We start from the raw sequence: 25,734 nt of genomic DNA on the forward strand, positions 1-25,734 counted from the left end.
ACTTACCACTGTGGGACAGATCCTGTGGGGTGCCACAGGGTACAATCCTATTCCCCACGCCTTTCAGTCTCTATGTAAAGCCCTTCAGCCAAATCATTTGTAGTTTTGGGGTTGATTGTCAGCAATATGCTGAGGATACCCAGCTCTATACATCCTTATTCACAGGGTTGCTGTGGTTAACCGGTTAAAAGTGAACCGATCGAAACTAAAGACTGAAAAGGATGAGGTAATGCTGGCTGGGAAGGCAGAGATCCTGAAGGACATTGTGTTCCCCACTTTTCACAGAGTTCAGCTGACACTCGCTGACTCAGTTAACAGCCTTCTCCTGCTGGAGAAGCAAGTGAAAGTAGGTGCGATAAATGCTTTCTTTCCCCCTAGTTTAGCTTGGAAGATGGCCCCCAACCTTGATTCAGCCGATCGGGCCACGAGGAACCATGCCACGGTGACAGCGAGACGAGACTACTGCTCATGCAGAAAAACAATTTTAGGGTTCAGCTAAAGGGGTCTGATATGAGCAACCGGACTAAGACACAGAAGTAAGCTCTTTATTAACTAACAATACCGATCATAATCAAGGAGAGTACCTGTTCTCAGCCGAGTCCAAGATACGAACACCCTCCTTCGTCTGAACAAAGCATATATTGACATCATCAGTGCATTAATATAGGAAGTTACAATTAAGCACGGCAGTATCATGCTTCCAATGAACAATCAGCAATTTTTCTGCTGTTCATCTTCCCTGCCCGTTGGCACCCAGACTCTTGCTTACCTATACAGCTTTCTCCTAACTACTGTGAATACTACTAAGCGTAACTTTATGCAGAATACATTTGGCACACAGCGTAGCAAGTTAGGCTAAGATGGGATATGGGGGAAAGAGACTGACGTGTCATAAAGGTCAGAATGCAGACTATTAATCTCTGAGGAGATAAGAGATGGGGTAAAATAAACCAGATCAGCCTGCCTTCTACTTAAGGGGGACACTGAAGAAATACCATGAAGCTAAGAACTCACACAACGAGGATTAAATGATTTCAGAACTTGAGGAATTATATTTTTTGCCATCCCTGAAATGCATTTTACATTCGTCTCCCTTCAGAATCAACACAGAGACTGCAATTGGTGCAGAACCCCTGGCTTGATTATTCACAGGAGCTAGACAGAGACTACATATTACGCCCATTCTTCAGTTGGTCCATTGATTGCCCATCAGTTACCAGGCTCAGTTTAAGGTATTGGCTATCACCATAAGTCGGCTGCGACTTGACGGCACTTTACACACACACCACATACAAAGCCCTTTGTTGTCTTCGTTCCTCATATCTGCAGGACTGCCTCTTCCCCATGCACCACGACAACAACTTTGCTGATCTCAGCAGAGCATCCTACAGCTGCCACACTGCAAATGGCAGTCAACAACTGCTCATACACGTGCCTTCTGTTTTGGGGGCCCCTTCTGGAACGGCCTGTCTGAGGAAGTCCAGAAGGCTCCCACTTTCCTGGCCTTCCGCGAATTATGCAAATCTAAATAATTCAGGAGGGCTTGTCTGCACTGATAATAGGGCTGTACTGGAACCGTACTGGAAGCCAGCCTGACTGCCTTCTTCCTGACCCTGCTCTGCAAGAGGAGCCAGAGAGATTCCCCTTGTGGAGCTTCCCAGCCTGTGAGAGCTTCTCTTCCCCCCTCCCCCACTCCTTACCCGTCCAGTCCAACTTCTCGAGCCTCAATCCTCCAGCTCTCCTGCAATCTCCCAAAAAGATGAAATTGGAGGACTTCAGTATTTCTCTCCTCTTTTTTGTAGCCTCTCTAGGAACCGTGTCTCTGTCTGCCTATTAACCCTTTACAAAGCTCTTGTGCACAGAGAGGACAAAAAGGACTATTCTGATGACCATTTTTTCCAAATTAAGGAAAAGATTAAATGTGCCCTTTAAGGCCCAACCTGGCAAAGAAAATCTATTCTCTAGTCCCAGAGGTGTAAAGTCTGGCTGTTACTGCTCAGCGGGGCTGGCAAGGCACTCTCTTCATGCTCAGATGCATTGTCAGCCAATGGAAAGCTAGGCAGAATACAAAACGGAATAAAACATTGAACACATTAACACGCTTCTACTGAATCAGACCCTTGGTCCATCAAAGTCAGTATTGTCTACTCAGACTGGCAGTGGCTCTCCAGGGTCTCAAGCAGAGGTCTTTCACATCACCTACCTGTTAACTGGAGGAGATGGGGATTGAACCTGGGGCCTTCAGCAAGCCAAGCAGATGCTCTACCACTGCGCCACAAATCAGCCCCGCAAGGTCAGTGAACAATGCTTAGAAAAGACTGAGCTGTCCAGACAATAGATGTCAACACTTGAGCTAAGGCATAAATGTCTCAGCAACCCCGTAATGGCAACCAACAACTTACCCGAACAACATTCATTATATTTTAGAAACTTCCAAACTGACCTCATATTATTTTGGAAATGGTACCCATTCACTATTAGTTTTTCTCTTATAAATGGGAGGTTTCTACAACTCTCCTACACCAATGAAAAACTGAGAAATATTTCTACAATAACCAAAAACTGATATTTTGGCACACAACCAATGTAACACATATCATTTACCAGGGACCAGGCCTTTTCTGGCTCTTTGGGCTGGGCTCCCTGATGAAATTGAGGGAGGTCCCTTCATGGAGATCTTCTACTGCAAGGCCTGCTTGTTTGCCAAAGTAGGTGCCTTTTGAAAGAGCAAGGGACAGAGAGGTTTGCCATTTCATTTTTTATTTTAACTGAGATGTTTTAATTATTAAATATTGTTTAACTATTATTGCAAGCCACCTTGAACCACAAGAAATAGTGGAATATAAAAGTTCTAAATAAATAAATAAGGACGTCTTGAGATTTGCGCACCTAACCAAACAAATCTCTTCCAAAATCCCCCTTCCCCCCTACACACAAATGTATAATTGTTACAACTATCTTGCAAGACATGTTAATCTGAAAATGTCACTGTCTAAAGGACATCCAAAGAACTCCCAGGCCTACTGTGGATTTGAACTCAGATCATAAGCCAACACTCTGGCTTCTGAACTTAAGTGGCTCACATTTTGAATGTTAGCAACACAGGTCAGATTCACTCATGGGGATCAGTTGTGGCTGGAGGAGCCCGTATCAAGCGTCTGTAAGAGGATTTCTGCCTTACAGCTTTTTACCCAATTTTAAAGAGACATGCCAACCTTGAAACATTTAGTGAAGCCCAGCTCATAAAACCCACATAAAGCACAGAAAACACATGATGTGAATTACCTGACAAAAATAACAACCCGTTTAAAGAGTTAGAATTCTTTCTTAGCCGAGTTTTATTTTATCTGATAAACAATTATGGGTGGCCTTCTGCCTGGAGGAAAAACGTATGCTGTCCCTTTAACAGAGGGTTTATATTTACCTCTTCAGTATCTCTTCTACTACCCATGTCCACACACTAAGCTTCTGAATAGGGGCAGGATAGTTCTTTCCCTCCCGGTCTGTTAGCAACTCTAATGCAGATACCTTTCCAAAATAAAGTGGGGAGAGGAAAGGAGAATTTTCTTACTCTGCTCCATAAAGGTACGATCTCAATGGAGGAATATAAGGAGGACTGTGAGGAGTCAAGATGTGAGGAGTAAGCCTTGACCCAGGGCTTATTCCAGGTCATTTCCTGCTCATGGAGTCTGAAGGGGTGGGTTCAGAGCAGAGGAGGGAATCTTACTTCTGCCTCCTGATTTTCTCTAACAGAATCTGGGGGTGGGTGGGGAGGAAAACTGGGATTGGAGAATTAGTGTTACACAATGTTCACTTGCCAACTCCAAGGATACCTGCCCATTTCCACAAGACTGAATTTGATGGGGAGGTCTGACCTCTCTAAACTGACGGAGTTGTTGGGTTCGGGGACAGAACCTTTTCTTTTTAACCCAAATTAATCCTGCTGTCAGAACTCTTTGGCCTTCACAGCTGTGAGGCCCCTTGGTGGGTTCTTAGATGCTGTTGAAGATTGCTGCTCTGATTGAATTTCTTTCCACACTCTGAGCACTGAAATGATTTCTCTCCTGTATGGGTTCTTTGATGCTGCTGAAGAGTGTCACTTCGACTGAATCTCTTTCCACAGTCTGAGCAGTCAAAAGGTTTCTCCCCTGTGTGGGTTCTTAGATGAATTTGAAGACTGGAACTTGTAGTGAATTTCTTTCCACACTCTGGGCATTCAAAAGGTTTCTCTCCTGTGTGGGTTCTTAGATGCTTTTGAAGACTGGAACTTGAGGTGAGTTTCTTTCCACACTCTGGGCATTCAAAAGGTTTCTCCCCTGTGTGAGTTCTTAGATGAATTTGAAGACCGGAACTTGTAGTGAATTTCTTTCCACACTCTGGGCATTCAAAAGGTTTCTCCCCTGTGTGAGTTCTTAGATGAATTTGAAGACCGGAACTTGTAGTGAATTTCTTTCCACACTCTGGGCATTTAAAAGGTTTCTCCCCTGTGTGGGTCCTTAGATGCATTTGAAGACTGGAACTCACAGTGAATTTCTTTCCACATTCTGGGCACTCAAATAGTTTCTCCCCTGTGTGGGTCCTTAGATGCTTTTGAAGACTGGAACTGTGACTGAATTTCTTTCCACACTCTGAGCACTGAAATGATTTCTCTCCTGTATGGGTTCTTTGATGCTCCTGAAGAGCGTCACTTCGTCTGAATCTTTTGCCACAGTCTGAGCAGTCAAAAGGTTTCTCCCCTGTGTGGGTTCTTAGATGCTTTTGAAGACCGGAACTTGTAGTGAATTTCTTTCCACACTCTGTGCATTCAAAAGGTTTCTCCCCTGTGTGAGTCCTTAGATGTACGTGAAAAGTGCCACTGTGACTGAATCTCTTTCCACATTCTGAGCATTTAAAAAGTTTCTCACCTGCGTGGGTTCTTAGATGCTGTTGAAGATTGCTGCTCTGATTGAATTTCTTTCCACACTCTGAGCACTGAAATGATTTCTCTCCTGTATGGGTTCTTAGATGCATTTGAAGACTGGAACTTGTAGTGAATTTCTTGCCACAGTCTGAGCAGTCAAAAGGTTTCTCCCCTGTGTGGGTTCTTAGATGCACTTGTAGACTGGAACTCACAGTGAATTTCTTGCCACATTCTGAGCATTCGAAAGGTTTCTCCCCAGTGTGGGTCCTTAGATGCCTTTGAAGTCCGGAACTCACAGTGAATTTCTTTCCACATTCTGGGCACTCAAATAGTTTCTCCCCTGTGTGGGTCCTTAGATGCATTTGAAGACTGGAACTCACAGTGAATTTCTTTCCACATTCTGGGCACTCAAATAGTTTCTCCCCTGTGTGGGTTCTTTGATGCTGTTGAAGACTGGAATTGTGACTGAATTTCTTTCCACACACTAAGCATTCAAAAGGTTTCTCCCCTGTGTGGGTCCTTAGATGTACGTGAAAAGTGCCACTGTGACTGAATCTCTTTCCACATTCTGAGCATTTAAAAGGTTTCTCCCCTGTGTGGGTCCTTAGATGCATTTGAAGACTGGAACTCACAGTGAATTTCTTTCCACATTCTGGGCACTCAAATAGTTTCTCCCCTGTGTGGGTCCTTAGATGCTTTTGAAGACTGGAACTGTGACTGAATTTCTTTCCACACTCTGAGCACTGAAATGATTTCTCTCCTGTATGGGTTCTTTGATGCTCCTGAAGAGCGTCACTTCGTCTGAATCTTTTGCCACAGTCTGAGCAGTCAAAAGGTTTCTCCCCTGTGTGGGTTCTTAGATGCTTTTGAAGACCGGAACTTGTAGTGAATTTCTTTCCACACTCTGTGCATTCAAAAGGTTTCTCCCCTGTGTGAGTCCTTAGATGTACGTGAAAAGTGCCACTCTGACTGAATCTCTTTCCACATTCTGAGCATTTAAAAGGTTTCTCCCCTGTGTGGGTCCTTAGATGCATTTGAAAACTGGAACTTGTAGTGAATTTCTTTCCACATTCAGAGCATTGAAAAAGTTTCTCACCTGTGTGGGTTCTTACATGCAGTTGAAGACTGCGATTGCAACGGAACTTCTTTCCACACTCTGAGCATTCAAAAGGTTCCTGCTCTATGTGTGTTCTTTGATGCTTTCTAAGATTGCCACACATAGTAAATTTCTTTCCACACTCTAAGCATTCAAACGGTTTCTCCCCAGAGTGGGTTCTTTGATGAATTTGAAGACTGCCACACTCAGTGAATTTCTTTCCACACTAAGCATTCAAAAGGTTTTTCCCCTGTGTGGGTTCTTTGATGCTTTTGAAGATCGCCACGTGAACGGAATCTCTTTCCACATTCTGAGCATTCAAACTGTTTCTTTCCTGTGTGGATTCCTTGATGGTGTAGAAGATTGATCCTCAAACCAAATTTCTTTCCACATACTGAGCATTCAAAAGGTTTCTCCCCTGTGTGGATTATTTGATGCTGTAGAAGATTGCTCCTTGAACCAAATTTCTTTCCACATACTGAGCATTCAAAAGGTTTCTCCCCTGTGTGGATTATTTGATGCTGTAGAAGATTGCTCCTCGAACCAAATTTCTTTCCACATACTGAGCATTCAAAACGTTTCTCCCCTGTGTGGATTATTTGATGCCGTAGAAGATTGCTCCTCGAACCAAATCTCTTTCCACACTCTGAGCATTCATAGGGTTTTTCCTCTGTGTGTATTCTTTTGTGTACAGGTCTTTCCACTGTGCATTCACTAATTGATATTATATTCGGTTTGATCAGAGAAGCACAGAGGCCTTCATTCCTTCTTATTTTGGTTGTCTTTTCTTCTTGGACTGGGATTTCACAGAAGCCCCCTCCATAGCAAGGAATGGGTTTATCCTTTGTCTTCTCTACGTGGCTTCCCTCCTCCCTCTCTGGTTCATCTCCGTCCCTGAAGCTGCCTTTGGCCTTTTCATGCTTGACTTTTTCCAAAGAGAACCCCTGGAATTTCCCATGTGTTTTCTCTGCATTTCCTGCTGCAATAAAAAAGAGGTCCAATCAGGCCCCCTGCAAGAAGCCATGCTATCATTCAGGCACTCCCCATTAATGGGTGTGCATTTCCTTTATCAGAATTTCCTTCCCCTCAAACTGAAACACTAGTCACACCTTATCTCCAGCCAGGCCCTCCAGTACAGCTGTTTCTATTTACTACCTGCCTACCCCTCCCCCACACTCCCTGTAACGACTTTAAGGGGGAAAGTAGCAAAGAATCATTTCCGCACTTTTCACATTTGACTTGCAGTGCAGCTCTTCTGTTTCTCTGCTTTTGATTAAAGTTCACATGACACCCAGTCCTGCCACCGCACAGAGCGTTTTCTTCTAGTTGTGATGAGAGCTATGAGAAGTTGGATTTCAGCCTCCCACAAATGCATGTTTGGTGTGGGGAAAGTAGAATGTAGAACCTCAGCTCACAGTTCAAAGGGGACCCACACAGTGTTTGCAATAGGTGCCAATTTTGGGAGGGGCAAGAAAGGCCTGAAGGCATCTGGGTGGCCACAGTAGGACAGGGTTCATGGAACCTGGGCATCATCTAGCCTGGCTATTCTTAATTAACACCCACCTTTCCCTGGCAAATACAGTATCTAAGAAACCTGCAGCCAATCAAGAGCCGTAGTTGTGTTTTTATCCAGAAGTAGCTTTTGAGCTACCCAGATCCCAGAATGGCTCCCTCCCTCCTTACCCAGTGGGATTTATAATTCTACAAAACCAAGCGTTTTTAACAAGAGAAGCAGAAACCCTCCATGGCTATTCCTTGCCTTTCCCTTGCCATAACCATGAAGGATACCCACTCGCAGCTATCTCACTTGGGAAGGAAATACTCTCTTCAGATTCCCTTGAGGAACTCTCCAGCCTTTCTTCTGACACAAGGCCTTTTCTGTGTCCACCGTAGTCACTCTTACACTTTTAGCTTCTTTGACTTGGGGGGGGGGGAGATTATTATCATTTTATATGGGCAATGAAGAAACTCCCAAGTAAAGGAAAAAAATTTCTGGAAGGACAGAAAGTTGGTCAAGATCAAAGCTGACAATCCCAACTAGTGTAAGGGTGACAGATCCGTTCCAGAGCACAGTCAGAGTGGAAGAATGTAATCCCATTTGGGGGAAAGGGATGTTATAAATATTGGCAACAATCCCACATCGGCCTCAGGGCATGAACCCTCTCTGGCTTGGGTGGTGGCCACAATATGGGCTTCAGTTGCCCTGGGCCATGCAAGTAGCTTGGGTCACTTGAACTGGCCATGATAAACATGGCTTTCTCTGCCACCCCAACTCCTCAAGGCCCCCAGCAGTGGGCAAGGAGTGAGGCAAGCCTCAAAATGGCATACTGCTGTTCAATATTTTCATCCATCTATCATCCCAGTGGCACCTATGAAAGATCCTTACCCAGACAGGCCATGCTCTCATAGATCTCCAGCATGACTTCAATGTAGAGAACTTTTTGGCCAGGATCCAGCAAGGCCCACTCTGCCTCGGTGAAATACACAGACACATCCTCAAAGGAAGCTGGAGACTGAAAGAAAAAGCAGATTCCCTGTCAGAGATCATGCCAGGCAGAGACAGCACTCTGGAAGGAGGCAGTCCGAGAGGGTGGAGAGCTTGGCGTGGGCAAAGGGAGTGGCTTTCAGAGCCTCTCTCGCTCGCACATCTTAGAAGCAACTGCTGGAGTAAAAGGCCCCATGAGGAAGGAAGGGGACCCAGGCTGTCATCTCCCCTACCTGGATTGGAGGTGAAGCAGCCATTTCTACTACTCTGCAAAGACAGTGGCTCGACAGCATCTCTTCACTGCCTGTGAGGGAAACAAATAGGCAGGAAGCATGTTAGTCTCAACTTCCTATTCTGTTTGCTTGAGGGAATCTGGCTTCACGCAACCCGGGTTCCTAGGGTTGTTAAACTTTGCCCTGTGTACACTCAAGAAATGTGTCCTCCCTCTCCTGTCCTAAACCTTCTACTCAGCTGCTTCACAATGGGCCCCAGACCCTTCCAGGCACAAGGCATGCTTACCAGGTGAGAGGGCATCTTGGGCACACACCTGGACCTGCACTCTCTGCCCGTCCTCTGATGAAGTTCTTTCCGCCTCAGAGAAGTTAGCTTCCATCTTCACAGAGGGTCGCCACATCTGAAACAGCAGCGAGTGTGATGGGTTACAGAAGGAACAGAACAGGCTGAGGAGATGGATCCTGCCCCACTCTCAGACTCCTCACCCTTGCTATGACCAGCCAAGCTGCTCCAGCCTCAGTGGTAAGACCTAAGGGCATGTTTTCTACCAACCCTGGTCAAGTATCTAAAATACCTGACAGGGAGGTTTTGGCTAATCGCTGCTAGAATGGACTGACTGAGGACCCCCTCACCTGTTCTGTCTGCCTCTTCTCCTCAGCCTGACTCAGGAGGAAACCTTCAGCCAGGGCCACCGCCTGGGAACTGGTCTCCGGCCCGCATCCTCTGACCCAGCTCTCCATCTCCGAGGGCAGGATGATCAGGAACTGCTCCAGGATCACCTGGTCCATGATTTGCTTCTTGGTGTGCCTCTCCGGCTTCAGCCAGCGGTTGCAAAGTTTATGGAGCTGGCTGCAAAGCTCTCGGGGCCCATCAGCCTCATGGTAGCAGAAGTGCCGGAAACGCTGGCAATGTTCATCAGTGATCACAGTGTCCTGAGCCAGGATTTCTGGCACAGCTCTTTCCCAGAATTCAACACCACTCCCAGCCTGGATGGGATGGGGGCCTTTCCTTGCTCTCTTGTCAGTTCCAGGAGATTCTGCGTCCTTCTCTTCCATCTCCTTCCCCTTCTTTTGGGTCGCCTCCAACTGTGGAGAGATACCCTTAGTAACATGGTGACATAGAGGGAAAAGATATCAGAAAGGCACAAAGAACCCAAAAGAGAATGGAGCTACGTCACTCACCCTGGCCAAGAGCCCCCTAAGGATTGCCCTGGTAGAAGCATCTTTGTGGTAGCTTGCGGATCAGAATTAATGCTATCGTGCTATATTACTAGACTTGCCAGATGCCCACCAATTGACTGGGTTGCCCCAGTCAAGTTTAATCCTTTTACCACTACAGACAAATGGCAAATGCTTCTTATCCTTTCCATGAGAAAGGGATCTCAGAAAATGGTACTGTTGGGGGGCGGGGGGAGAGATGTATTCCCTGTGGATCCCTTCACAGAAGGAGGGTGCTGGTGACACTCGATTTATAGACAGCTATGGAGGCTCTTTTCTGTGCGAATCTGGCTCTCTCAACCATCTTCTGTCATGCCACTTGGCCAGGAGCACGTTCGCACCACTGGGCTCAATTGCCAGCCAACTGTTACGATTACTACACAGTCAAGAACCTATTTTTATGCTAGCAACCCAAATAATGTAGGAATCGGTGCTTCTTTGTTATTCCTATTAAATTCCATGCATATTCAGAGCTTTACCTCAAGTTATTTCAGGCTCTGAAAGCTTCTTTCATTGTTCAGTAGTGGTAGTGTTTATTGGCAAATGCTGCAAAAGTGTAAAATTAAAGAAAAGAGGGGGGGATCCTAGATGTCCCCCACTCATCTCCCCTACCTGGACTGGAGTTGAAGCAGCCATTTCTACTCCTCCACAAAGACATTTGATTGATAGCATCTCTTCACTTCCTGCAAGGCAGACAAAATAATCAAGAAGCATTTTAGCTTTGACTTCTGATTCTGTTTGCTTGAAAATCCTGCTTCATGTACTCCAGGTTCCTAGGATTGTGAAATTTTCCCTGTGAACACTCAAAAAAATGTGTAATGATTTTTAGTAAACTGTGGGAGAGGTGACAGAGAAGCACCAGGTACATATGAACTCTGTGGGTTTACAAATGCTGGCAACACGTTTCTGCCTTGTGTGAGATTTGAATTGTGCCCTGTAAGCTGGAGCTCAAAAACACTACAGCATCCCAACAGGACCAGACTAAAGGCCCAGGGACACCATTCATCGACCAATTGGGTCCTCACATATGCCCTTGAGTCCAGGCTGGTGGAAGAAAGAGAGGGGGTGGAAATGAAGTTGCATGATACATTTCTTTCACATCCATCTGAAAACTCAGACATTTGGAGGTCACATCCAGGTTTTTGGCCAGATGAGACATCAACCTGTCCTCACATCCACCCCATGCCCCGTCCCCAAAGTCCATGGGGTTAGCAATCCATGGCCCGGCATCCGTAGTCCAGTATCCTCTTTCGGGCTGTGGCCCACCAGATGTACTTTGCGGAAAGTCTTTAATCAGGGGCACAGAAGCCAAATTACTGGCTCTTAGCAATGCATTTTCAGGTGAGAGATTTCATTTACTCAACATGGCTACCACCTGTGCCCAAAGGTGAGATATGAAAACTGTCATTCATGTGAATAGGAATGAAATTGCCTTGCATGAATCTGTCTAATGCCCCTTAAAGTGAGTGATCATCACTACATCCTATGACCCTGAGACCCAGACGTCCACTCTGTTTTGTGTGCAGAAGTGTGTCCTTCCTCTCCTGTCCTAAACCTTCTACTCAGCAGCTTCACAATGTGTCCCAGACCCTTCCAGGCCCAAGGCATGCTTACTAGGTGAGAGGGCATCTTGGGCACACTCCTGGACCTGCACTCTCTGCCCGTCCTTTGATGAAGCTCCTTCCGCCTCAGAGATGTTAGCTTCCATACTCTCTTGAAGTTGTAGAAAAGGGCAAGAGTCCAGTAGCACCTACAAGACTTACAAAAATATTTTATGGTAGGGTGTGAGCTTTCGTGAGCCACAGCTCACTTCTTCAGATACAGCTAGAATGTGAATCCATCTGTCTTTAACAGATGTCTTTAAGTGCAACTGCACTCTTGCCCTTTTCTACTACTGCAGACAGACTAACACGGCTACCCACTGTGAATTATACTCTCTTGAGATCCCCTTGAGGAACTCTCCAGCCTTTCTTCAGACACAAGGCCTTTTTCTGTGTCCACCGTAGTCACTCTTACATTTTTAGCTTCTTTGACATGGGGGGGTGGGGGATATGATCATTTTATATAGGCAATGAAGAAACTCCCAAGCAAAGGAAAAAAATTTCTGGAAGGACAGAAAGCTGGTCAAGATCAAAGCTGACAATCCCAACTAGTGTAAGGGTGACAGATCCGTTCCAGAGCACAGTCAGAGTGGAAGAATGTAATCCCATTTGGGGGAAGGGTATGTTATAAAAATTGGCAACTTAGAAATTAGGATCTGGCCCCTTCCTCTCATCCCACATGGGCCTCAGGGCATGAACCCTCTCTGGCTTGGGTGGTGGCCACAATATGGGCTTCAGTTGCCCTGGGCCATGCAAGTAGCTTGGGTCACTTGAACTGGCCATGCTGAACATGGCTTTCTCTGCTACCACAACTCCTCAAGGCCCCCAGCAGTGGGCAAGGAGTGAGGCAAGCCTCAAAATGGCATACTGCTGTTCAATATTTTCATCCATCTATCATCCCAGTGGCACCTATGAAAGATCCTTACCCAGACAGGCCATGCTCTCATAGATCTCCAGCATGACTTCAATGTAGAGAGCTCTTTGGCCAGGATCCAGCAAGGCCCACTCTGCCTCGGTGAAATACACAGACATGTCCTCAAAGGAAGCTGGAGACTGAAAGAAAAAGCAGATTCCCCTGTCAGAGATCATGACAGGCAGAGACAGCACTCTGGAAGGGGGCAGTCCGACAGGGTGCAGGATGGAGAGCTTGGCGTGGCCTTCAGAGCCTCTTTCGCTCGCACATCTTAGAAGCAACTGCTGGAGTAAAAGCCCCCATGAGGAAGGAAGGGGACCCAGGCTGTCATCTCCCCTACCTGGATTGGAGGTGAAGCAGCCATTTCTACTACTCTGCAAAGACAGTGGCTCGACAGCATCTCTTCACTGCCTATGAGGGAAACAAATAGGCAGGAAGCATGTTAGTCTCAACTTCCTATTCTGTTTGCTTGAGGGAATCTTGCTTCACGCACCCCGGGTTCCTAGGGTTGTGAAACCTTGCCCTGTGTACACTCAAGAAATGTGTAAGGATTTTAAGGAAACTGTGGGAGAGGTGACAGAGAAGCACCAAGTACCCATGAGCCTTGTGATAAATGCTGCTAACACATTTCTGACTTCCGTGAGATCTGAAATGTGCCCTGTGAACTCTGGAGCTCAAAACCAAATCAGCATCCCAGCAGGAACAGACCAAAGGGCCAGGCATACCATTTGAACACTGGCTGGTCCCTCCCACATGCCCTTGAGTCCGAGCTAGCAGAAGAGAGAGGGAGGTGGAAATGTTGTTGCGTGATACGTTGCTGTAACATCCATCTGAAAGCTCAGACATGGCTTTAGTGCCTGTGAAAACTCTTTGGTAATATCGATGGATTTCCAGAGTGCAGACATTCTGATGTCACATCCAGATTTTTGGCCAGGTGAGACATCAACCTGTCCTCACATCCACCCCATGCCCCACTACCAAAGTTTTTGGGGGTGCCAGGCCATGGCCTGACATTGTTGCCAGCCCTCCTTTCATCTGCACACCCTTCCACAACCAGCCTGAATTGATGTACTGCCAGGGTGACACTGTGAACAAGGCCCACAAGGCACACAACAAGAATGGGGGGCATTTCTATGTCTATTTCTCACAAGGGACCCGTGCAGCGGTGAACACAGCAGAGAATCCTGGGACGACAACCACAGCAATGCTTCGAAAGAAGCCTCTCTGGGAAAAATCAAGATGCACCAACAGCACACAAACCACACCAGGCGAGAAGGAAAAGATGCCTCTTCCTGGATTGTCTTTTACATGATATGCAATCACTGACCATTAACAAAATTCCAACATTAAGTGCCCTGTGACAGTCTGGAACCTCCGATTCAAAGCTTCCCATTGCCCCCAAAGCTCCTGCCCAATACATGACACACCTTAATATCTCCAGCTTTTGTAATCCAGAATTATAATTCAATCAAAAACTGCCCTTCCTGGTGCCATTTAGTCGGTTCTACGATTTCCTTTTGATTACTCGCAGGTGTTCCTTTATCCTATGTCGTGACCTTCTGTTTCTTGAAAATAACCCATTTTATGCTATGGGCCCAAAACTGTATAACTTAACCTGACTTTAGAGTCAGGAAAAAGAGTCTCTCTGACTCTGGAGACTAGCTGAACTGCAGCATGCTCCCAACACACACTGGATACCTTTTCATTTCATCTGATTTCTTCACAGAACAGGACCGCTCTCCCCCTGATCTTTCCTCCCTATTTTCCAAACCATTATTTCCCACAATTAGCTCAAAGATTAACTCCTGCTCCAAACTAGAGGAGCTCTGCTAAATGTTAGTTGTTGCTATATTAATTGGAATAACGAATGTGTCTGCTAATATTTATTTAGGATAAGTTCCCCACCACCACTTTTGTACCAAATTCCTAAATAAACTGGATTCCTTTTACATCAGATCTCTGTCATCCTTTTCCTACTAAAGACTTGCTAATCACAGCCTCCTCTTTAAGTAAAATATTCCGCTTTGCTGCACCCTGCACCAACATGCAAACTAATTCCTCATGTTAATATGAATGCATGTTCACGGGGGTGTGGTAATAGCATCCTAGTCCAGCATCCTGTTTCGGGCTGTGGCCCACAAGATGTCCCCAGAAAGCCATTAAGCAGGGGCACAGAACACAAATTATTGGTTCTTATCAACAGACTTTCAGATGTATGCTGCATCAGAACATGGAGGTTCAATTTTTTCACTATCGCTCACAGCTGTGCCCAGATTTGTCTACTGTTCCTTTTTTACGCCACCTGGAATCTCTATAATGGAAGGAAGTGGCGATATGAAGTTTGGTTGGTGTGAATAAGAATGGAATTGCCCTGCATGAATCTGTCTAATGCCCCTTAAAGTGAGTGATCATTACTACATCCTATGACCCTGACACCCAGACGTCCACTCTGTTTTGTGTGCAGAAGCGTGTCCTTCCTCTCCTGTCCTAAACCTTCTACTCAGCAGCTTCATAATGTGCCCCAGACCCTTCCAGGCACAAGGCATGCTTACCAGGTGAGAGGGCATCTTGGGCACACACCTGGACCTGCCCTCTCTGCCCGTCCTCTGATGAAGCTCCTTCCGCCTCAGAGAAGTTAGCTTCCATCTTCACAGAGGGTCGGCACATCTGAAATAGAAACGAGAGTGATGGGTTAGAGAAGGAACAGAACAGGCTGAGGAGATGGATCCTGTCCCACTCTCAGACTCCTCACCCTTGCTATGACCAGTCGAGCTGCTCCAGCCTCAGTGGTAAGACCTAAGGGCATGTTTTCTACCAACCCTGGTCAAGTATCTAAAATACCTGGCAGGGAGGTCTTAGGCTAAGGTCAGTTATCGCTGCTAGAATGGACTGACTGAGGACCCCCTCACCTGTTCTGTCTGCCTCTTCTCCTCTGCCTGACTCAGGAGGAAACCTTCGGCCAGGGCCACCGCCTGGGAACTGGTCTCCGGCCCGCATCCTCTGACCCAGCTCTCCATCTCCGAGGGCAGGAAGATCAGGAACTGCTCCAGGATCACCTGGTCCACGATTTGCTTCTTGGTGTGCCTCTCCGGCTTCAGCCAGCGGTTGCAAAGTTTATGGAGCTGGCTGCAAAGCTCTCGGGGCCCATCAGCCTCATGGTAGCAGAAGTGCCGGAAACGCTGGCAATGTTCATCAGTGATCACAGTGTCCTGAGCCAGGATTTCTGGCACAGCTCTTTCCCAGAATTCAACACCACTCCCAGCCTGGATGGGATGGGGGCCTTTCCTTGCTCTCTTGTCAGTTCCAGGAGATTCTGCGTCCTTCTCTTCCATCTCCTTCCCCTTCTTTTGGGTCGCCTCCAACTGTGGAGAGATACCCTTAGTAACATGGTGACATAGAGGGAAAAGATATCAGAAAGGCACAAAGAACCCAAAAGAGAATGGAGCTACATCACTCACCCTGGCCAAGAGCCCCCTAACGATTGCCCTGGTAGAAGCATCTTTGTGGTAGCTTGCGGATCAGAATTAATGCTTTCGTGCTAGATTACTAGACTTGCCAGCTGCCCACCAATTGACTGGGTTGCCCCAGTCAAGTTTAATCCTTTTACCACTACAGACAAATGGCAAATGCTTCTTACCCTTTCCATTAGAAAGGGATCTCAGAAAATGGTACTGTTGGGGGGCGGGGGGAGAGATGAAAATTAAGGCAAACTAAAAGCAAGCTCACCCTAAGCACACTGAAGCAAGTCTATTCAGAATCCTCCTCGGGCCTTTTCCCTAGGGATTACTCTCAGAAAAGTGGTTTTAGGATTCCACTGAAAATCGGTGTTCCTGTAACATCTTCCCAGTGTCTCAAAACAAAATGTCTCTTGTCATTGTGCTATATCGGATAGGGTTGCCATGTCTGGCTTGGGAAATTCCTGGAGATTTGGCCACTTTCTCTGCCCTCAGAGGCTCTGGGGGTTATTCCAATGACTATATTCATGTGGAGGGGGATTAAGGAACGGCATCCTGTACATGGCTATTTACACTTGCAGACAATTTTAGGGAGGGCTTTTTTTGTGGTGGTGGTACTCACAGCTACTGAGTACAGCACCTTTTTGGAGGACGCTTTCAAAGTCCTGAGAGGGGAATTGGTGGAAAGCAGTACAACTTTATCCATGAGTATAGGCACTTTGCCCCTTAACAATACAAGCCCTGGTTTTAGGGGTTCCTCTTATGCATGGGGCACAATTTTGTGCAGTTTGGTTGAAGGAGACACTGGCTATACAGGATCAGGTCAGGATCAAGATGAACCCTTTTCTGTGGACTTAGCGGGATAGCAAAGTTGTGGGAATCTGCCTGCTCCCTGTATTCCCTGTGGATCCCTTCTCAGAAGCAGGGTGCTGGTGACACTCGATTCATAGCTATGGAGACTCTTTTCTGTGGGAATCTGGCTCTCTCGGCCCTCAGCTGTCATGCCATTTGGCCAGGAGCACGTTCGGACCACTGGGCTCAATTGCCAGCCAACTGTTACGATTACTACACAGTCAAGAACATATTTTTATGCTAGCAATCCAAATAACACAGGAATCAGTGCTTCTTTGTTATTCCTATTAAATTCCATGCATATTCAGAGCTTTCCCCCAAGTTATTTTAGGCTCTGAAAACCTCTTCCGTTATTCAGTAGTGTTGATTGGCAAATGTTGCAAAAGTGTAAAATTAAAGAAAGATTTAAGGCAAACATATCCTCTGCCAGTAGGATTACAATAAAAAAAAAAAAAAACCCAGAAAGGGTGAATTTTACCAGGGGAAGGGGTTCTCTGGTTTTGGAGCCACCACATGAATTCATCCCCAAATTGGTCACCTTCTGTGCCCTCCCTTTTACTGCAATGTTTTTGTAAATCTGAAATCTTTGGGGAAAGTACATTTTCCTCAGTGTGGGCAAGAAGCTGTACAGTTTTGCAGGTCCTGCCCATATTGGGGCTGTGTTCCTTGCCATCACCGCCCCTGCAGCTGCCATTCTGCCCATCTCTACACTAAAGCACTCACTGAAATAGCGCTATGACTTTAAGAATTGACTTTAGTTAACTGTCCCAGACCTTAAGCTGCTAGATCTCACAGTTCCAGTCCATGCCTGGGGCTGACTCTCTGCTGCTGCCACCAGGCTAATAGTGAGAGCTGCACCAGCCTGACAGCTTGGTCTCCACTGCAGGCGTTTAAGAAATTTTCCCCAAATTAAAAATCACTCCCCCACTCCAAACTGACAAGGAAGGAAGGAAGGAAGGAAGGAAGGAAGGAAGGAAGGAAGGAAGGAACCCTTGGGAATCAAACTGGTTAGAAATATTCCCAAGTCAGCAAGTCCTGCCTGATTTGACTGATACCTTAATAAGAGTGATCTGAGTATCTCTGTCATAAGTGTTGTCAGAGATGCAAACACACAGACCAATTTCAGAAAAAAAATCCTTTAGCTGTATGAACAGTCATTGGTTACAAAAGGAAATGAATGCAAAACTTGTGAGCAAAGAGAAAGAAAATGGGGATGTAAACAGCATCCTCTCTCCTTAGATTTAAACGTATCCCTGTAACGAGACATGCAGCAATATCTTCATGGTTTGCTGCTCAGGCTCCTTTCAGACCTTTCAACTGCCTGGATACCCATAATGGGTAATAGCTGCTGACAGACCCATTGTGCTCCTAATCATTTTTGGGAGGGCAAAATGGAGGAGGTGAAACCAACGTACATTCCGCCCCCCCTCGCTCTTAAGAGAATGGATGGGATTTTAAAAAGACTGAAGAAGAACATGAAGAGCCTATTGGCGCAGAGAGGTAAGCTGCAGTACTACAGTCCAAACTCTACTCACGTCCTGAGTTCGATCCCGGTGGAAGTTGGTTTCAGGTAGCCGGCTCAAGGTTGACTCAGCCTTCTATTCTTCTGAGGTCGGTCAAATGAGTACCCAGCTTGCTGGAGGTAAAGGAAAGATGATTGGGGAAGGCGCTGGCAAACCACCCCGTAAACAAAGTCGGCCTAGTCAATGTTGGGATGTGACGTCACCCCCATGGGTCAGGAATGTCCCGGTGCTTGCACAGGGGACCTTGACCTTTTAAAGAAGGACACACAAAGAATAAATAAACTCACGTTCAAAGCCCCAGCATTGTCACTGTGGTGCGACGGGGAGGGGAGGGGCTGTGAATAGAGGCTGTTCCGCATTTTTGTGTCAGCCTCCCCTACTTGGAGGATTCACCGTTGTGCAGTTCCTTGGCAGCCTCTCCTACCCTGAGGACCGGCAGCTGAAGAGTGGCAGCTTTGCCTTGCGAGGACCTCGCTGAGCCGCAAGCAGCCACGTTCACCCCCCCCCCAAAAGGCATTTTAGGAACGACTCTCCCTGCCCCCAGTCGGCTGCCTCTTGCTCGCAGCCTCCCTGGCCAGCCCCCCAAGCCCCATCCGAGACCGGGCCGCAGCTTCAGACCAGATGCAAAAACAAAGGGCTCCCCCATTCCCCCCCCCCTCCTGTTTTCTTGCCCGCCCCTTTTCTCCCCACCTCTCCTCTATGGGGCTGCAACATCTTCTACTCACCCAGAGCCAAGGAAGGGTGGAGGGAAACATGCTGGATCCGGACCCAGAGCAGCAGCAACAACAGCAGCGTGGCCGCCAGGGGAGGAAAGCGCATGCGCGAGAGCGCGCGGGGAGTTCATTTCCGGGGTCAGAGCGAGCCCTGGGAAAGGGGCGGGTCCGAATGCAGCCTCCTTTCTAGGACTTCGGGCTCTGTCCCTTCCCCTCCCACAAATATCAAAACGCTCCCAGTGGGTGGTTGTTGCCTGTGTTGGAGGAGGTGGTTTGGGTCTGGAAGGGGCAGTGGAAGGTTATTGTTAACACAGGCTCATGCGGGTTTTTAAAAAGCATAATCTGATAATGTATAACCACCTCCCCAGACTGGGCATTACGCTCTTTAAGATCCTTCTACACAAAGCAAGACGTTTCTTCTCAAATAAACGCTTTGTTGTAGCAAACTTTAAGAGCAGAGTTCAAGACACAAAGACCTTACACCACTTTTCTTGGGGAAAACAAGATTTATGTAGCAATTGCTAGTTCCAGCCTTACTCTTGTGAGTAATAGAAAGCTCGGCCCTGAACAAAGGCGTGTAAGATCCTTTATAGTCTTTGGTTAGTTCATTATACATTCTCTAAAACACGTCACCTATACATTATACTACTGATTGGTTTACAACTTTTTTGTTAACTTATTGGTTGATTAATATGTACTCCATTTGTTAATTGGCTTGTCCAGCAGACGTTTTACTGGTGAATCATAAGACAGAAATTACTTGATTGGTCAGATCAACTTGTGTATAGAGTCCATTGTTTTAACACCTGGCATTTTTATCTAGTTACAATTAATCTTTTACTCCTTTTAACACACCCGCCACCCTGGCGCCCCCTTGTTCATTCTAACCCTAGTCAACCTTGAGCCCAACAAGCAACACTGTCTGGCTTCGACTGTAATCTCTTTTTGGCTTCTTTTACTGTCTGTTTCTTCATTCTAAATATATCTTTCCAGGGGCTGTTCTGGATTTGGAGTTTTAATAATAATTTTCAATTTTTAACTCTTACAGGTCTGCTGCCTCAGCTTTAATGAAAACAGGGCTTTCGCGGGGACACCAATAAAGATGCAATCTCCATTTTTGAAAACAACAATATTATGTTAGATCTTGTTACCCTACACATTTCCCCCAGTAGGAATCCAAATTAACAGCATCCACCCCCATTTCCCTTTTTGTCCTCACAACAACCGTGTAAGGTCGCTTAGGCTGAGAGACTGAGGGCCCGAGAGGGGAACCCCCCCCCTTCCTCAGAGGAACAAGTCCACAGATGAAAATGCTGACCTTAAACCTCTTGGAGGCATTTTCTTCTCTTTATCTGGGAGCCACAGGGAGGGGCGGGACTGGCAGCTCACCAAGAGAAAGATCTCCTGTCCAGGAGGCTTAATGGGAGGTTGATGGTTCTCCTGGCCTTGATTGGCTAATAATTGTACATATCAAAGGGATTTTGAAGGGATGGTTTAAAAGTCGGCAACCCCTAATCCGGGGGAAGTGGAGGGCTTGTGCATTTGGGGGGGTTGTGTTTCACCATGTCCATCTCCCCCCAAGGTCACCCCACCCAGCCAAAGACAATAACGGTCTCTGCCCCCTTTGCAGCAAAGTACCCTGGGGTGGGGGAGAGCAATCCGACTCATCAGGAGCAGATCTTACAAAATCCTTCTGCAGAACTAATTTGGAGAACAAGGGGCAAAGCCCTGGCAAGTTCATAACATCCTGGCTGATTGGGGGAATTAGGGTCAGGAGGAGGGCACACTATCCCCCTGCCCCTTCTTAGAAGCATAGAGTTGGAAGCGGCCATACAGGCCATCTAGTATAATCCACTGCTCAGCCTAGAGCATCCCTGACAAGTAGGGTTGCCAACCTCCAGGTACTACCTGGAGATATCCTGCTATTACAACTGATATCCAGCCGCTAGAGCTCAGTTCACCTGGAGAAAATGGCCACTTTGACAATTTGGCTCTATGGCATTTAAGTCCCTCCCCAAACACCCCCTTCTCAGGCTCCACCCCAAAAACCTCCCGCCGGTGGTGAAGAGGGACCTGACAACCCTATCTACAGTGGCATAAGAATACAAGCTGTATCAAAATTAATTTTTTCCCTGCCTCTCACATACTTAGTGTAGCTCATGTCATTTTCTAACGTGTTATTTTATTTCTGTTAAAAGGTTTAGGATTTAGACCCCAGGGAGCAAAAGGCCCCAGAACACAGGCAGTTGATAAAGTGGCTCCCACATTACCAGCTGCAAGAGCCCCATCCCCTCAGTCAGTATGGCCTGCAGCAGGAGAGAAAAGGCCCAGAGCTTGACTGACGGAAACCGCTGATTTCTTCGCAGGCTCAAGAGAGAGAACTAAAGCATCGAGAGCAGCATCTGTACCTGCTGAAGAGCGCAAAGGGGAAGAAGCAGCCCTGCGCTTGTGTTAGCGAATATTTTGGACTTGCTCTTGTATTTGTGTTGTGTGTGTGTGTAAAGTGCCTTCAAGTCGCAGCCGACTTATGGCGACCCCTTTTGGGGGTTTTCATGGCAAGAGACTAACAGAGGTGGTTTGCCAGTGCCTTCCTCTGCCCAGCAACCCTGGTATTCCTTGGTAGTCTCCCACCCAAATACTAACCAGGGCTGACCCTGCTTAGCTTCTGAGATCTGATGAGATCAGGCTAGCCTGGGCCATCCAGGTCAGGGCGTCTTTGTGTTACCTGGCACCATTTGTTAGGACTTGCGTTGGTTCAGAGTGCCATTTCTGAAGGGAGCTGATGACCCTGTCTCTGGAAACGTTGCTGCGTTCATAGCCATTATAATTCAGTTTGCTCTGTGGTTATGAAGCAGTTGGGTTTATGAGAAACGTTTGTTACCTACAAAACCTTGAATGGGTTTTTTTGGAGCAATTTCACAATGGCTTGGCAAGCCAGAAGTGTGATGCTGTTTATTGAATTGAATTTCCCCCACACTTTTCAGTTAGAAAAGATAACTTTGAAGAGGGATCTTTAGCCTGGGTTATGCTGAGTTACATGAGCATGTATAGGAATAAAGTCCTTCGTGAAGACTCTGGACCTACTTACTTTTCAGATTTTCCTTGGGTAGATGGATCACCATGACTTGTAGCCATTGGTAGCGCCAGCCTTCATGAATTTGTCCACCCCTTTTTATAGCCTTTCAAATTAGCAGCCATCACCACATCCTGTGGCAGTGAGTTCCAAAACTTAAACATGCACTATGTGAAGATGTACTTCCTTCCTTTTATCTGTGTCCCAGACAAGCCAGGCTCAAAGTGGGTAATAACAGATTAAAAACAACAACATCATAATATAACTACAATAAAAAAGTGTTAGTTATTAAAACCATTAACAATATAAATTAATACTAATATATCAGATGACGCATTAAAATCATGTTTGCTGCCAAGATATCTGGCAGAGCACACCGCTTTCCCCACTTAATCAGTTGACATAAAGATGGCCAGAAAACGATAGGGATGCCAGCCTAGATCGAACCTGTGGCTGTCCTTAGTTGTAGGCCTGATGCAAGAGCTTCGCCTTGCAGGCTCTGAGGAACACTCCTTAAGGTTCTGCAGGGCCCTGATGTTACTAGGGAGGCAGTTCCACTAGGCCAGGGCCAAGGAAGAAAACGCCCTGGCCCTTGTTGAGGATAGCTACACACTCCTTGGGCCAGGGACCACAAGCAAGTTGGTACTTGTCGAGCGCAGTGCTCTCTGGGGGGTATACCAGGAGAGGCAGTCCCAAAGATACAAAGGTCCCAGACCATGTAAGGCTTTAAAGATCAAAACCAGCAACTGGAACCTGACCCGGTATTCCAGCTGGAGCCAGTGCAATTGTCGTAACACCAGCTGAATATGCTCTCATGGTGAGATTCCAGTAAGAAGCCTCGCCGCAGCATTCTGCACCACCTGGAGTTTCCTAATCAGTGTCAAGGGCAGCCCTACATAGAGCAAGGTACAGTCATCTAGTGTAGAAGTGACTGTCACATGGATCACTGTGGCTAGATCAGGGTGGGGGAGGTAAGGCACCAACTGCCCGGCAGAGATGGAAAAAAGCAGCCCTGGCCAAGGCTGTGACCTGAGCCTCCACCGTTAAGAAGACATCCAGCATCACACCCAGACTCTTGACGGCAGGTGCAGGTGTTAGTTGCATGCCATCAAGAGTTGGCACCCCATCCCCAAGCTGCCCTGACCAAGCCACAAGACCATGTTTTTTGACGGATTCAGTTTCAGCCACAAGCACCCCCCTCTGTCCCCGACCATGGAGAAAGGAACACAACCATTGAAGGGCTGTTCCCCGGATTCCGATGTCTGCAAGGGGGTGGTCTAAAAGACTGTGATTGACCATGTCAAAAGCTGCTGATAAATCCAATAATATCAGCAGCCCTGACCCACTTTGATCCAGCTGTCAATGGAGATCCTCTGTGAGGGTGACCAGAGCCATCTCCATCCCAAGGCCAGGGCGGAAGCCCAACTGGAAGCAATTTTATAGACTTATATCAGGTCTCCCCTGACTTGCCTGTCAAGAAGTTGAGGCCTCTCAATTTCTTGGATTGAATGATTTTTTGGTTCAGGCCTGGGAGGCCTATGAGTTTTGTGATATTGGGACTTTGGGAACAGTAAAATAGTTTCCTTTTGAAAACTGCTTCTGTGGAGAGAGCAAGGTAGGCCCCAGCTGGTGCTCGTTAAGGCCTTCTCTCCCCTTTCTGGAATGCAAGGCCGTGCATTGCCATAGTAACTAATCGGTCAGCCATCATGACGGTGTCCAGGTGTAGGGGGTTCCGCAGACTTCATCACCTGAACATCTCTGAGTGAGTCAGCATTCTGACCAAGCGATTAATTAACAGCTAAGTGCTTTCGTTTTCTCAGTTGGTTTTTATGAGCTCATCCCTTTGAGAAAACAAATATAAGGACAAACCAGTCCTAAGCAAACTATGCACGCTTTGGGGTAAAGCAGGAGAGCTGTGCAGGCGGCATCACAACCCATTTGATTTTGGCCCTTGAGGGGGAAACTCTGGTCAAGCTGACCTTTTGGAGAAACGTTTGGACATCCTTGTGAAACTCTTGAATGCTGAAAGCATCTTTGGGAAGTTGGTAACTATAAACCTGATGCAAAAAAAACCTTTGCCAATCCTTTTGAACCAAAAAGGCTTTTTGAATGTATTAGTTAGCTATGCTAAATAGTTTATTTTCTTGCTTGAAACTTCATGAACCTTTTCTTTCCTGTAAACCAGCCTGAATCTTATAGCCTTTAAATGGATTATGTCTTTTGATTTTGGGACTCCAAGCCTAAATCTGAAGTGCCTGTACTGGCTTTGACCATGCTATCTTTTTGTGTAAACACTTTTTGAACAGAGTGAACTGGCCTGACCAGGTCTCAGCCTGGCAGGAGAGGTGTCACACTGAATTTGGAGCTTGTCTGGAGTTACCCTGGACTCCTTGCCTGGAGGCTCGCCTTTTGATCCAGGGTTGGTGGCAGCAACTACTCATTAAACTTGGGGTGTAAGCCTGGAGTTTAATGTTTTGTCTTGTGGGGAAACTTTTGACCAAACCAAAGCAGCCTCCAACTGGTGGAGACTGGTTGGGGAGCTCTTTGACATTGCCTTTTTTCTAGGCTAAACAGCCATAGTTGTTTTAACCGATCATCATAGGGCACCTGCTGTAGCCTCCTGATCCTTTTGGTTGATTTTTTTTCTGCATCTTTTCAAACTCTACAATGTCCTTGTTTTGGTGCCGTGACCAGAACTGTACAGAATATTCCAAGTGAGGTCTCACCCTAGATTTGTATACGTTCTGTATGATAGCGGCAGTTTATTTCCCTTTTTCACAGCAGCTGCACCCGTGGCTTTCATCAAGCTATCCACTACCACCCCAAGATCTGTTTCTTGGTCTGTCACTGCCAGCTCAGATCCCATCAATGTATATGTGGAGTTGGGACTTTTAGCCTCAGCATGCATCCCTTTATACTTCTCACACTGAATCTCATTTGCCATTTTAATGCCCACTCACCCAGTTTGGAGATATCTTTTTAAAGCACTTTGCAACCGTTTTGCCTTAACCACCCTAAATAATATAAGCTTTCCCTTTGTGCCAGTTTATTGACCAGAAACAACTCCAGGAGGTATTATTTGTTCTACTGGGAGAACCTAGGCATACCATCACTGCAAATAGAACCCCCATGTGGATCAAATAGCACCCGAGGCTGTTTCAGACTGAGAAACAGCATGGGGAAAGGCCAAAACCCCTTCGCCCCACACTGTCAACAGGATTTAGCCTGTGCCTGGAATTTCGCTCCAAGGACAGAATGTGCAATGCATATTTGATGTCGGGGACCCAGGGAGGAGCTGGAGGGGGAGGCAGTAACAGGAAGATAGGCCCTTTAGTGCAAAGCAAAGCTCATGCCCCAGCTGAGGGTCTTTCCGTTCTCAGGATGTTTGTAGGGCTTCGCCTGTGAATGAATTATTTGGTGTTCCATTTATTAGCTCTCCTTAATCCCTGCCTTGGATTTAGCAGACAAATAGTCTCCTGTTTACTTGAGTTATAGCCTACTTTCCCCAGTGCAATCAGATAGGAGAAGACAGCCAATAAAAGCACAGTAGTCTTAGGACAGCCAGGGTGGTGTAGTGCTTAAGAGCAGTGGACTCTAATCTGGAGAATCAGGTTAAATTGCCCACTCCTCCACATGAAGCTTTCTGGATTACCTTGGGCTAGTCACAGTTCT

At 46.7% G+C, this 25,734-nt stretch overlaps 1 protein-coding gene and 1 pseudogene across 1 annotated transcript; both read right to left on the reverse strand.

Annotated features, from left to right (window-relative positions):
* The window catches only part of LOC130491019 (zinc finger protein OZF-like), a 72,665-nt pseudogene that overhangs the window by 34,399 nt on the left and 12,532 nt on the right, over nt 1–25,734 (reverse strand).
* LOC130491357 (zinc finger protein 709-like) lies at nt 3,964–15,778 on the reverse strand. The gene is made up of 7 exons (XM_056865079.1): nt 15,452–15,778; nt 15,027–15,113; nt 9,444–9,800; nt 9,029–9,115; nt 8,383–8,509; nt 5,715–5,828; nt 3,964–5,660 (listed from the first exon to the last, which is right to left on the reverse strand). Exons 1-7 carry the CDS (start codon nt 15,776–15,778, stop codon nt 3,964–3,966), a joined length of 2,796 nt encoding a protein of 931 aa, XP_056721057.1.

The sequence above is a fragment of the Euleptes europaea genome, chromosome 1, assembly GCF_029931775.1.
Source record: "Euleptes europaea isolate rEulEur1 chromosome 1, rEulEur1.hap1, whole genome shotgun sequence".
In the NCBI taxonomy this organism is placed as follows: Eukaryota; Metazoa; Chordata; class Lepidosauria; order Squamata; family Sphaerodactylidae; genus Euleptes; species Euleptes europaea.

Bases quoted from the DNA above. Each gene is read 5' to 3' on its own strand.
- LOC130491357 (XM_056865079.1), bottom strand. From the start codon at position 15,778: ATGGAAGAGAAGGACGCAGAATCTCCTGGAACTGACAAGAGAGCAAGG. The intron at 15,114-15,451 runs GTCAGAGGATGC...TTTCTATTTCAG, and splicing joins CCTCGGAGATGGAGAGCTGG to ATGTGCCGACCCTCTGTGAA. The intron at 5,661-5,714 runs GCAAAAGATTCA...GAACCCATACAG, and splicing joins TTTTGACTGCTCAGACTGTG to GAGAGAAATCATTTCAGTGC.